Source organism: Manis pentadactyla, chromosome X, assembly GCF_030020395.1.
Source record: "Manis pentadactyla isolate mManPen7 chromosome X, mManPen7.hap1, whole genome shotgun sequence".
Taxonomy (NCBI): Eukaryota; Metazoa; Chordata; class Mammalia; order Pholidota; family Manidae; genus Manis; species Manis pentadactyla.
In genome coordinates, this window is record NC_080038.1 from 10,170,310 (window position 1) to 10,183,577 (window position 13,268).

The following is a 13,268-nucleotide window of genomic DNA, read 5'->3' on the forward strand; positions in this document are numbered from 1 at the left end:
AGGGCCTCTTGGAAGTAGGGAAATGGCGCTGTGGCCAGGATGGAGTTACCAGGGCATGCTAGAGAGCCCCAGGCTGGGCATCTATGGTGTGGTAGGGCTTCCTGGGAAGGCAAAATGCTAATATAATCTGGTAAATTTCTAAGGGATGCATCAGAATATTTACGTGCAAAATTGTCCAAATGAGTAATTGGCTTGTACAACCTACCACTTATTGTGAATTTCCCAGTTAGTTTTCCCTCAATCTTTCTGTTTTAGGATAGGTAAGTCCAGGAAAGGTCACTTACTTCTTCCGATCTCTGATCCCGGTGAAGATGAGCACGACAATACCAACCACTATCACTCCCATCACAACCCCAAAAACAATCAGCCATATGGTGACAGGTGGTTGGTATGGGGGCTCCAGTGTCGGTTGGATACCCAGAAACTCCAGGCTGTTGTCATCCAGGCGGAAAACATCATTGATACGGCTCCGGGACATCCTATTCCCAAGAGCAAAACATTCAGGCAAAATGAAATTGTGTGTAATTACTTATTCCTTATATCATTGTTCCCAAAAGGATCTGATAAGGCTCATCCTAAGAAGGTACATCAAAAATAGCAATGAAATCAAAGAAGATAACCAGGTCCAATGAAAGATATGCGTTTGATAATTATGCCTCTTTTGTATCTTGCATCTTAGATTAGATGTGGCAACAGCTTCACTGAAAAATTGGATGGCAAGTGTGGAAATGTACTAATGGTTGGCATTGGCTCATTTGTGGCTACTGTGCTGTGAAGGCAGAAATAGCATACTTGGCAAGAATGTCCCTTTTGTCGGAGTGTGCCTCCAATGGCTTCACACCCATCACATAATGCAAAAGAACAATTGGATACACTTCTACAAATGTATCAGGTCTTATACCCAAGTGACAGTGGCATTTTCCAAATAAAAGGTTTTGACATTTGGAGGCAGGGAAGGGACATAGGAAAGGGGCCTTTGCCAATTTCTCCAGCACTGGGATGGGATATGGCTGGATTTTATAGGGGAAAAGAGGATGAAGATTATCTTTTAAAACAAAACAAAAACTAGTGAAATGAAGAATATTCTGGATTGAAAACCAGAGTGTCTGGCATCCCATCCTCCTCCTTGGGTTTAGTACAGGTCGGGAGGTGAGAGCCCTCCCAGAGAGGGAGAGAGATCAAGGGGAATTAGCCTTGTGGCCCCCGCCACCTCTGCCCAGCACTTCTCAGTTCTGCTTCCAGACATAACCAGCAGCTCAAGAGGGCCACCTAGTGAGCTTCCCTGTCGCAGTGGGTACCTTAAGCCGTTTTTGAATGACAAGGGGAACCATCTACATCCATACTTGGCTCTGGCTGTTTTGGGACACAGTTGAGGCAAACTGGGCATTGTTCCTTCTGAACACTCACTGTGCAGAGTGAGTCCCCCCCTAGTGTGAAGGCTAACCAATGTCTGTGGAATCCTGTTCTTGCCTACCTCTTTTAGACCACAGTAAGTTAGAATCCTGCATCGAAGTCCCTGACAGCATAGAATGCTAATGCCTGTCCAGGTCCCTTCGGCACTTACCATTTCCCAGGCATGCTGGCCAGACTTTCTGCGCCAGTACCTGCTGCCTTTGCCTGAGAGCATTTTCAGGCCACAAGATTCTGCCCTGCCTGCAGGCCAGGAATGCTGCAGGGTTAATGTCACCTGTGAGCAGTTCTCAACCAGTGACAGATGGGAGGTGGCAGATAAATATCCCAGCTCTGATTGGACACTTGAGGTGCATTTTCCCCCCAGTCTCCCAGGTTTCCCCGGCAGACTGGAGCTTCAGTTGCCCACAGTGGTACCTTGCTCGATAGCATGTCGTTTATTAGCTTCCGTTCCCTGTTTCTCATCTGCATTTCTCTTCACAGCTTCTTGAGATCACCTCCCAAATAAATTCCTCACACTCCCACCCTTGTCTCAGGGCCTACATCGGAGGAGCCCAGATCAACACCATTCCCTTGCTATGAGATCCTTTTAGAATGAAACCCTAAGTTTTTAAGATGAGGTGAAACACAGAAAAGCCTCTGAAGAGTGCCTGGTGCGTGGTAAGAACACCTCAGTATCAGTTCCTGTGGCTGTCACATCTGTCAACCCCCTCGCCCTCACATAATTTGTTTGAAAGTAAAATATCACCTGATGGCCTCTTCGACTTCAGCTCTGGGAATGACGGCAGACACGTTTTTAGGTAAAGTGACGAAGAAGATGAAGGAGACCCTGGGTTTCAGGTCACTCACCCTCACGCTCTCCTCCCTGTGGAGAGAAGAGAAACGACTTCCCTGGTGGCACAGAGGACACAATAGGGAGAGTGAAGACTTCCCTGCCCGTGAAGAGGAGGCGGCGGGGGAGGATCGCGGGGTAAAGTAGAGACTTGGGGCAGGGCAGACAGCGGAAGGATGTGATTGTCCAGAGCCTTCACGCTGCTGAAGCTTGGGAACCCAACTGCAGAGGCTGTGAGAGCATCTCGACACTTGTGTTCTGCCCCCGTGTGAGAAACACATTTTTTTCAATGATGGGTAAATTTCAAACTGAAAGCACCAGGGGTATCAGCGAGGATTCACTGGTGACCCAGGATTCTGATAAACAGCCAGGACAGAGGTGGCGCTTACATCCTCCAGCCCCTGAGGCAAAACCTGTCATGTGACATTTCCATGGCGGAGGATGACAAGGAGTGGGGGTCACCGCTGCCAGAGGGACTCTAATAAAACCGAAGGCACAGCATGTGGCTCAGAGCCCTTCCCACCGAGAAGGAAAGCGGGAGCCTTAGAGGGGCTTATGTGGCCTCTGAACTTCCTTCTCCCGCTCCAGCCCCAGGCCCTCCGGTTCCCTGGCCGCGCCTCCTTCTCTCCCAGTAACCGGCTCTACCCCAGCCGCTCTGGCCTCCTTGCTGCTCCTTCAAAAGGTGAGCGGTATTGCTTCTTCAAGATCTTTCCACCTGCTGCTTATCCCTCATGAAACGTGGCCCTTGCCGGCACTGCCGGCTCACTCTCCTGATTCGAGTGTTCCGATTAGCAATCTAAGTTCTTATTAAGCTGCCCCCTTCCCTCCCCTCCCATTTTCTCCTCAAATATTGGCGAGGTCTTTTCTGACCATTTCAGTTAAATTGACTTCTAGATACGCGCGCGCGCACACACACACACACGCACCAGCGTACCCTAGCCCCTGTCCTGCTGTATTTTCCTCCCTAGCGCTTTACTATCATCTAATTCTGTATTTCACTTATATATTTTGTTGATTGTCTATAACATACACAAACACATACAGTAGAATAGAAGCTCAATGAGGGCAGAGATTTCTGCCTTTTTCTTTCAGCTGAGGATGGAAGAGAGCATTTGGGGTAGGGAAGGGGAGAAGAAAAGAGGAGAGAGGAGAGGAGAGGAGAGGAGAGGGGAGGGGAGGGGAGGAGAGGGGAGGGGAGGGGAGGGGAGGAGAGGGGAGGGGAGGGGAGGGGAGGAGAGGGGAGGGGAGGGGAGGGGAGGGGAGGGGAGGGGAGGAGAGGGGAGGGGAGGGGAGGGGAGGGGAGGAGAGGGGAGGAGAGGGGAGGAGAGGGGAGGAGAGGGGAGGGGAGGGGAGGGGAGGAGAGGGGAGGAGAGGGGAGGAGAGGGGAGGAGAGGGGAGGGGAGGGGGCAGCTTAATAAGAACTTAGATCGCAATCTACAAGTCAGAAAATCACAATCATCCCTAAATAGAGGAGCCCAAATTCCAGGATATTGAAGAAGCTTAAACATTATAGGAGGTTTCTCTTAATTTCACTTGAATAAAAGTTTAAGCGTAGAATCTGCTCAGACCCAAGAGTAAGGGAAGTATTGATAGTGGTAACTTGAAAGCACAGCAAATCGACTCACTCAAAAGGAATCGTCTGTTTTTTGAATTTTGAGAAATACTCTCTCATGGCATATGCAACAGATGACCGGAACAAGTACATTTCACTGTCGTTCCATTCATACTGCAAATTCAAAAGAGAAGCACTGCTCAGTAGGGATCAGAGGATACATTCAAAAGCGGATATTCTACACGCATTGTTTTTAGATTTTTCTATTAGCCAAAGATTCTAGCTATTCATTAAGTCAGTGACCTCCAACTTGAGTGTGCGTCAGCATCACCCAGAGGGCCAGTCAGACCGCTGAGTACCGGGCCTGACCCTCAGAGCTTCTGATGCAGAAGGTCCTGGGATGAAACCAAAGGATCCGCCTCGCGAACAAGCTCCCAAGTGGTGCTAACGTGGGTCAGGCAGCCACGTTCTCAGAAGCGCTGTGTTCATTTACCCTTTTACTTTAGTTTGATGTGAGCTGAAATAAAGACCCTGAGGGCAGGTTTAGAGATAGGAGTCATGCAAGTTATGTGTTCTGGTTAAAATATCCATGTGTTGCAGACAAATACGCTGAGTTTTTACTATTTTCTATAGTAAGTTCTCACTCACTTATAAGTGTAAAAAAAAAAGAAACAAGGGTCAAAGGCAAAAATAAGTCTGTTAACAACAAGGTAGCTTGTTCTTGTTTTTCAGGGCTAAACAAATGGCTAGTGTATTTGCAGTCTCTGAGAAACTTGTTAAAAGAAAATAAAAAGCATTCACTTTTTCCTCCAGTAGCTGGCAGTAGAGATCGATGAATGGCACAAATTTTTGCATCTCTCCTTTCCCTTTTAGGAAAAACTGACAAGATTTCACAAAAGAATTGCACATTAACTTCAGCTTTGTATCACTCAGGTTTTAGAAAAAGTTGCTTTAATAGTAACAATAATAGTATTAACATTACTGTTGCTAATATTCTAGCTGCTGTTTTATATTAAAAAAAACTTAAAGATGGAGCTCTCAAAATAAGGCCAAATACCCAGTTGAACTTTACCATGAAATAGCTTGCAGTGGGCAGATATTGTGGTCCTGATGTGTAGGTGTGCTTAAAGTATGGTCTGGTCTCATCAAAGCAACCTGTAGCTAGGTGATCGGCCCTCAGAATAGTATCCCATCAAACCCTTTCAAGCCCATTTACCAACCCCTCACTGCAAGGAATGAGAATGTGGGACAAATGTCAAGAAAAAAGAAAATAAATGAAAAGAATCCTGATCTGCTAGATCCTTTCATTTAAAGTAATTAAGATTTATTAGGCCAAGAAAGAGCTAATAAAAAGAAGACAGAAAGAGAAATAACCCCACAGATACTCAGTGATTGCTAAGAAATAGGAACTCGAATGTTCAAAGTTTGCGAAGGGATGCACCTCCATTTTTATTCTTTCTTTTTTAAAGATCCATTTTTCACTCTTACTGAGTTGTTTATTTTTAGATGCCTTACTTATCTATGAAAATTACAGCTACTGTGGGGCCTTGGCCAATATTTAACTTCCCAGGAAAGCATCCCTGGGAAATACAAGCGACAGTGATAAGGGTGAATGGGCGGGGGATGGCCACTTGATATTTAAGACTGGATGTTTTCTCACTGATCTTCATATCTTCAAAGTAACCAGGAAAAAGTAGACATAACCAATCCTATATGGAATGTCTGACTAAAAATCCCAGAGTCTGGGGCTTGTAGTTTTGAAGAGAACCATGTGGCCTCTCCTCTTTCAGACACGCTGGAATTGGGCTTAGTGGCCATATAAGGGAATGAGTTACAAAGTTATGGGCACGCTGTCTGGGATACTCACTGCTTTTTCTCCGAGCGCTGACTTCAGGCTTATCCTCACTTTGATGCTTTGGGCAGCATCTGATGAAACAGAAATCACAGACTGTTAGTTACAAATGACAGAACCGATCATGTGTGTTTACATCCTTCCCTCCCAAGATCCCACTACGGTGATAGTGAAGGAATGTTTTAAAAGGTATAAACACGCTTTGGGAAAAGGAGAAGTATGGAGAGGGATAAGCCCTCTCCCAAGGGTCAGGAGGCCATGTGTACACAGCAGCAGAACACACCCAGGAGTCCCAGGAGTTCCAGAGGGGCGTGGGATTCAGGTGCAGCAGGGAGTGGAGAGAAGGCAGGGACTGAAAACGAGGAGAAATGGAATTCAAGGCATGGTTAAGGCCACTGGGGGAGCAGTTGACCCTCCTCCCCGCCACGGTCTCACTTAGAGAGTCACTTGGAGGCTGCGCGGCTGCGGAACAAGAGGTAATCTAGGAAAGAGACAGGGACTCCAGGAAGCACTGGATTCAACCCAGGAAAGCACCAAAGGGGTGACCCAGGCTGACAACCATGGCCAGATGGAGACGGGCTGGGAGTCTCTAACAGGGAAGAGTCTTTAGGACAGAATGAGACTGAAAAGAGTAGATAGGCTGGGGTAGTCGGAAAAGATGAATGCAATGTAGATAGCAAATTAGGCATGTAGAAAAAGGCAGTAGACACGCCACAAACAAAAAGCCATATAAGAAAGGGTATAAAATGCTACATTATGGCTCAGCAGGCATGATGATGTAAATATTGATCATTTCTTTACTAAACATTATGAGAAAAATTATTATTAGGAGAATGAGAAAGGGAGGTGGACGAGTAGGCAGAAGCACATGTCTAAAACTGACCAATGAAGACATAACAATATAAACAAATTGTTTAGCAAGATGGAAGTCACTGCCGGAAAGAAGAGGTAATAGCATTAAAATTGTTAAAAGGTATTTTGTCTTTGGAGAGCAGGATTCGAGTACAGTGAGTTGGGGACAGTTCAACTCTTTCATTTTAAATATGGGGCTAAAAAGCAAATTTGAGAGAGAGAGAATGTGTGTATGCCAGTGAAGTAGTTTTCACCATGCCTGGGCCCTAGCAGGAGCTCAACAGATGTGCGTCCTCCCCAATGAAAAGGCAGCCGCCCCCACAGCACAGCCAGCCGCAGGGTCTGTGCCGAGGGAGAACGTGCTCTGCTGGGTCCTGGCCCCATGACACGAGCCAGAGAAGCAGATGAGTGCAAGCAGAAAGGGAGCCATTCAAAATGTGTCAGTGGACTCACACGGACTCCAGTCGGTGTTCCATCCCACAAAGGAATTCTTGTTCTGCTCTTTCAGCCAGGTAAGCAAGGGCTCAAAGTAGTTGAGCAGTGGTCTGACATCCATGTTCTTGGTTCCCACAACACGTTCCAATGCTAAGGTCCAGGGTTTTGATTTTCCAAGGCTCAGCATTTGACTACATGAAAAAAAGGGAGGGTGGGTTCTGGGCCTTGTGAGAGGTCCACGTTTACATGTCTGATCTATGGTATCTGCTCTTTGCCTCGGCTAAGTTTGCTGCCGGCAGATAAGAAAATAAGGTGGGTTAACAGCTGTATTCATCCTTCAATCTCTCCCTTCTGATTACTATGAAGCGAGCTCTGTAGTTATGGCAGGGAGAGAGGAGGTGGCCCGGACAAGGTCTAGGTTCCTGTGTGGCCACAAAATAAACATTTAATTTGTGGATAAGGACATTTTGAGGCCCCACATTTGAGGCCCCACATAATGTTGGATAGAAGGAGAGGTTCAACATTTTGAAGCATTTCTTACAGTAGCTTCTGCCCAGCTTCAGTGGAGTTTGAGATATCGCATTTGTGCAGAGGACCTTCATGCTTAGCAGTCTGACAAAGGGCTTCTTGAAACTGGAACTGATAAATGGTCCTTGTGTAATATCTGTAAAGGAGACACAGAAACAAAAAAGCAGTCCCGGGTTTAGGAACTATGGTAGAGCGAGACATAGACTGGGCATGTGTTCAAATTCTGAGGCCCTCGTAACCAAAGAGAGACTAGTTAAACCCCCTTCTCCAGTAAGACCCAAACGTGAACCCTACAGATTCATCATAATCTGCTTTTATTTATGTATCAGCTGATTAAAAAGAGGCAGTATTGTTTTGTTAAATATTAGCTCACATTTGTATTGTGTTTTACAGAGTTAGAGCCTTTTCATATCAATGATGCCAACTGATTCTTATCGCAGGTCAACAATACCATTTCCATTTTCAAAAAAAAAAAAAACAGAGGCTCAGCAAATTCAAGATCTGGGGCTAACAGGTGAAGAACACAGGATTTTGGACTTCAAGTTAAAAACATTCTTTCTATTACAATGATTCTGAACTCTGCCCATAACAAGAAGAAAAGCAAAAATATTTTTATTCCTCCCCAGGATACAATAAATTCCTTGACGGTGGAGAAAAGATCTCATACAAGTTTTATGCAACCCAGCAAGTCATTGTTGAGTTGCACTGAATTGAAACTGATCATCTCTTTGGAAATTCTAGTGGGGAGGTGGGTGGAGACAGAGAAATTATAGTCATCACTTCATAGATCCCCATTTCTTTGCCATTAGCACAGCTGTCCACAAACCCTAGGAGTTACACAGTGAGAAGGAAACTGTCATTTACCGGATGAATGAGTAATCATTAGCAACGTGGAACAGAGACGCAGGATCACAGTATGTCTCATCGTGGGGCACAGGTTCCACCACCCCGACTATCTCTCGCCTTTGGTAGAAAGAGAGGAAACATTAGCCGCGGGTCTCTCCTTTTGGGAAGGTATGGTTGGGGGCGCTGAGCGGGTTTCGTCAGCCAGTGATATTTATACTGGAATTGGTTGTCGGGGGAAATAGAAACAGTGTGAAAAATTATAGAATAAAATCCATTATGTGGTTATCTCTTCCTTTTTAAATTCAGCCAGAATATAACATTGGAAAATAGCTGTATCTTCAAAATACTAACTTAATAAAGTGCACAGCATGGCCCAAAATGTACCGTGAAAGTCCTGATAATTCCCCTTTGGCATCACACTTTATGTGTTCCTGGCAGACAGAATTTTCTAAAATTGAGATCTTGGTTATCTTCAAGGCTAGCTCAAATGTCCCCTCGTCTGAGGTCTGTCCTTGATCCCACCCCCCATCCCCCACCAGCACAGTGAACCCCTGCAGATCCCTTCACCTTCTCTAGCTGTATCCCCTTTTCCATTTCTCTCTCCATTTTTTAATCATTGACATACAGCTCTTCTTGCCCTGGAGACTTGAACTCCTAGAGGGCGATGCTATGTCTTCATTATATGTACAGTTCCAGTGTCAACACAGGACCTAATGCTAAGGAAAGACTTCACATCCATTTGTTGAGTGAGTGGAGTAATTCAGGCATTAATGAATCGTTTGAAGGGTCTGATTCCACGTGCCTTTAAACATTAACTAAAAGGGATCAAAAATGAATTCAATAAGGAAAAAGTGGGGGGACCGTGTATCTGGCATTGTTTAAGCCTGACACATTTGTCCTTTCTGACTGTGGGACTCTTACAGACATGATTTCAGTAATACTCGAATGCCAGAAACAGTTACTGATGCTGCCTCCTTCCTCCCAAGTAGGATTTATCTTAACAGAGGGAATCTTGGCAGAAGAGTGGCACTGACTGACTTACAGATATGGGGCCAAACCTTACAGAGGGAGAGCTTCCCAACAGAAAGGAAAAGTAGGAAAAAACAAGGGCAGATAACTGACGGGGGGGTGACGGACAGATGGTGGGGAGAAGATTTCTGTCTTTCTTCCTTTTTTCTCTCATCCTCCCTTCCTTCCCTTCTGTCTTCTTTTGTATTTCTTTCATCCAAAACCCATTTCTTTCTTTTCTTTTTTTTTAAGGGCAGAAATGTTTTATTTATTTTCAAAGTAGTAAGTGTTATAAATAAATGAACGCATGAATGAATGCAGGGCTGCATGGGAAGAAAAGGGGACATAGCCAACTTTTACAAGATTTTGGATTGTCTTCATAGAGTAGAGGGATGAATAGCAACTCGTGTCTACTGCTCTTTCCCTGGAAAGGAAACCTCAGAAAAGTAGTTGCAATTTCGCTACTGTAGTATATGGATCTGGAATATCCACTTAACTTCCCCTGAGCTTCAGACTTGAAGCATCCATTGTCTGAATTCATGACAATATTATCACATAGATCAAAACGCATTTATTTTATATGTGCATGTCGCACACCCTGTGCAAGGCACTTGGGATACACTGATGAATAATGTAGTGCTGAAGCCCTTTAAAGGGACCACAGCCTGTTGCCTAAATGTGCTAGGCTCTCTCCAGCTTGGGATTCTCTCCGTCCCCTCTTCCTACACCTGACTAACTCGCACATCTCCCTCAGAGCTCAATGTGGGTGCCTCTCCTCATCCAACTGGCCTCAGCAGGCTGGGGATCTCCCCTTGGGATCTCACGGCCTGCATGCGCTCCCATCACAACCCAACATGTGGCAGTGGCTTCGTTTCCCACATCCCTCCACAAACCAAAAGGTCCTTGAAGTCAAATCAAGGAGAACCTCTGAAATGAGCACCAGTGGCTCCCCAGTGCCTTGCTGGAAATGTGGGGTTAATATTTTTGTTTAAAAAAATGGATAGAAGAATAAATAAAAATGAATAAATTGAGCACTTCCTAAATAATATTGCAGTTCAGTGGGTGACCAAACACTTAAGAAGCTAGAAAATGAGAACTTGTCACAGGACCCTGCTTGGTGGGGGAGGGCAGAGCCACGAAGATGTTGTCTGAGGAGAAGGCACCCAAATGGAGACTTAAAGGATAAAGAGGGAGTTAACGTACGCCTGCGCACAGGGGTGGTGTGTGCTGGCGCTCTCCTACCTGAATGCGCTTCTCCCTCTTTGTCACATATTTAAGCCCACATCCCCGGATTTCAGGATTGAGCTATTGAAATCCCAGTGTTTCTGACTATGAAGAATTCTGAGAGCTCCAACCCTTGCTGTTTTAGATTAGGATCTCACAGAAGCAGACCCTGAGACAAGGTCCTGAGAAATGATCCCAGAAAACATTGGCAAGGAAGTGAGACAGGAACAAAGGAAAGCAGTCCCAGGGAGGTTTGTTATCAAGCTCGTTACCATTGGGGGTAACTGAGCTTCATCCCAAGGGCCTCTAGGATCCAGCAGAGTGCACGCACTCAGAATTCTCCCACCTGAGGGTGAGAAAGAGGAGGTATTTATCCACCAATTCCCATCAGACACCGAGGGCTGGTGGGGTGGCATTCATTCCTCAGTCCGTTCTGCCATATGAGGGTTCTAGAGACCAGAGGAAGACCTTAGGCAATAAATTACAGATTCTGGCACAGTGCTTGTGTGTGTGTGTGTGTGTGTGTGTGTGTGTGTGTGTGTGTGCAGGCCAGCCAAATGCTTTTAAACAGACAGCAACTCATGAGAAAACATTTTACTGATCGCACATTCATTGACTTACTTCATCTCCCACCACTTTTTCATCCACTGCTCTTTGGGAATTTGGCCACTAAAGACCATCCACCTCCACTTTTCTAACATGTAAGTAAATGGTAGAGTTCCAACAATTGTGAGTGCTTGTTTGAGTAGGAAATTTATTTCTGTTTCTGAAAGTAAAATGGAAAAGGATAAATATTACAACAAGGATGACAGTAGATATTTTGTGCCAGATGATTTCCCAATCTCAAGATATACTTTACCATAAGGATGATTACATGAGAAAAATTGACAGTGGGCATCATAATATGTATATATTCACTTTCTCAGCTAAGGGATTTGGAGTAGATGAGGCCTTGGTTAGAACAGATAAAATGAACCCACAAGTAACCCCTAATCCTCCTTTTTTACATTAGTTTTGTTTGCCTTCCGTAAATACCTTTTAGCAGAGCTAATGGGGGCTATTTCATCCACTTTGCCAATCATATTCTTTATTCTTGTAAGCTCTATGAAGGCAGTGGCTGTTAATGTCTTATTCAAGATTGGATACCTAGCCCCGTGTCTGCTACATGCCGCCCTCTCTGAGTCTTTGTTAAATAAACAAATACTAAACAGATGTGGCCAAAGGCCAGTAAACCAGGGAGGAAAAACAAACAAACCAAAAAGAGCCTCTCCAGAGGAAACCAGGCACCGGATGAGCAGAAGTACAATGCACTTTAAATGTTCTGACGGCTTCCTTACCTGAGCTGAAAAAATGGTTTAACAAATTATGTTATTCCTTCCATCGCATATTAGCGATGGGAAAAGGCAGTAGAGCGCATCTCTGGTGCACAGATGAAGCTCACTGAAATGTAAGCAGGGGGATATTATCTACTGGGTATGCCACCATATCTCTAGTGTCTAGAAAAATGCCTTGCACATGGTATGTGCTCAATAAATATTTTGGGAAAAAGAAGGGGAGAGTGGGGAGGGAGAGGGAGGGGAGAAGGAATGAAAGAATTTATTTGTTTAACATCATTCACAGACTGGGGCAGGGCCAAGGAAAGAAGCTGGAGTTTTTCAAACCAGTGGTTTAACCGTGTCTAGTACTATCTTCGTAATTCAATCATCTTTACCTCTGTCAAGGAATATCAAAAAAAGGTATTAAAAATTGCCTGTTCATTTACTTAAGAATGATATTTTAAAGCCAGGAAGCAGGTGTGGTCACCATGAAGCCCCTGTCCTCTGTTGCTCCCTTCATGGCAGGATGCGGCTCCCTGTCTATTACCTATCGGGTCTGTGCTTCTAGTAACACTTCCAGACGTGGTGACGCTTTCCACTGACCTGCTCTCAGGCCCTTATGGGGTCACTGAGGTCTGGAGCAGAAATCCAGGCAAAGTTAACTGCCCACACAAGGATAGAGCTCATGACCTTGACCTCACTGACCAACCATTCCAGCTAGGAGAGCTGACATCTATGTCCCAAGCAGCTAGACCCAGGGGAGAGAAATATACAGAGGAGAACAACGCTTGTCCCTAAGGGTCTTCCCCTTACAAGGAAGAATCAAAAGGCTCGGCATCCTCACTGAAGAATCTGGATCCCAGGAATATTTGTCATGTTCCATCAAGTCCCACGAGCCAAAGAGAAACAGGCTGGCTCAGGCAAAGATGTTGAAGAATAGCAGGGATCTGAGGGGATGTGACAGGGGCAAATTCATGCTTCAGCTGGTTGAACAAAATGCTTCAGTCCCTTCTAATCTTGATAGTCCATCACCTGCTCTTTAAGAACTGCCAAATTTCAAGTTATACTTTGCTTTGCATATTATCATGGGAAAAATGTTAAGATTAGGGCCCTGGTTCCAGTTCTGCTATGTTGTTTTTTGACCTTGGGCTAGTTACTTTCCCTGTCTTGTCTTCAGCTTGCTTCCTTTGCAGAATGGTTTTTAGAATTGGTTCCATGTCTAACATTTTGGGAAGTTCTTACCTACAACCAGAGTGATTTAGTCAGAACTCTGACGCTAATTAGCTGAATGACTTTGGATAAGCCTTTTCAGTTCCAAGGACCTGTTTTAGCATCTTTTAAAAAAATTTTCCATTAGATGTTTCTCAGAGTACCAAGACCATTCATTCCGTTACTTTTCTTATGCCCTTTTCA

At 45.0% G+C, this 13,268-nt stretch overlaps 1 protein-coding gene across 1 annotated transcript in view; it reads right to left on the reverse strand.

Annotated features, from left to right (window-relative positions):
* The window catches only part of ACE2 (angiotensin converting enzyme 2), a 37,068-nt gene that overhangs the window by 2,541 nt on the left and 21,259 nt on the right, over positions 1–13,268 (reverse strand). The window contains exons 10-17 of the mRNA XM_036912921.2: positions 11,161–11,305; positions 8,326–8,424; positions 7,475–7,597; positions 6,952–7,124; positions 5,662–5,720; positions 3,868–3,968; positions 2,159–2,275; positions 285–479 (exon numbers count right to left, since the gene is read on the reverse strand). Coding sequence (XP_036768816.2) covers positions 285–479; positions 2,159–2,275; positions 3,868–3,968; positions 5,662–5,720; positions 6,952–7,124; positions 7,475–7,597; positions 8,326–8,424; positions 11,161–11,305 — 1,012 coding nt within the window. The remainder of the gene's footprint in view (positions 1–284; positions 480–2,158; positions 2,276–3,867; positions 3,969–5,661; positions 5,721–6,951; positions 7,125–7,474; positions 7,598–8,325; positions 8,425–11,160; positions 11,306–13,268) is intronic.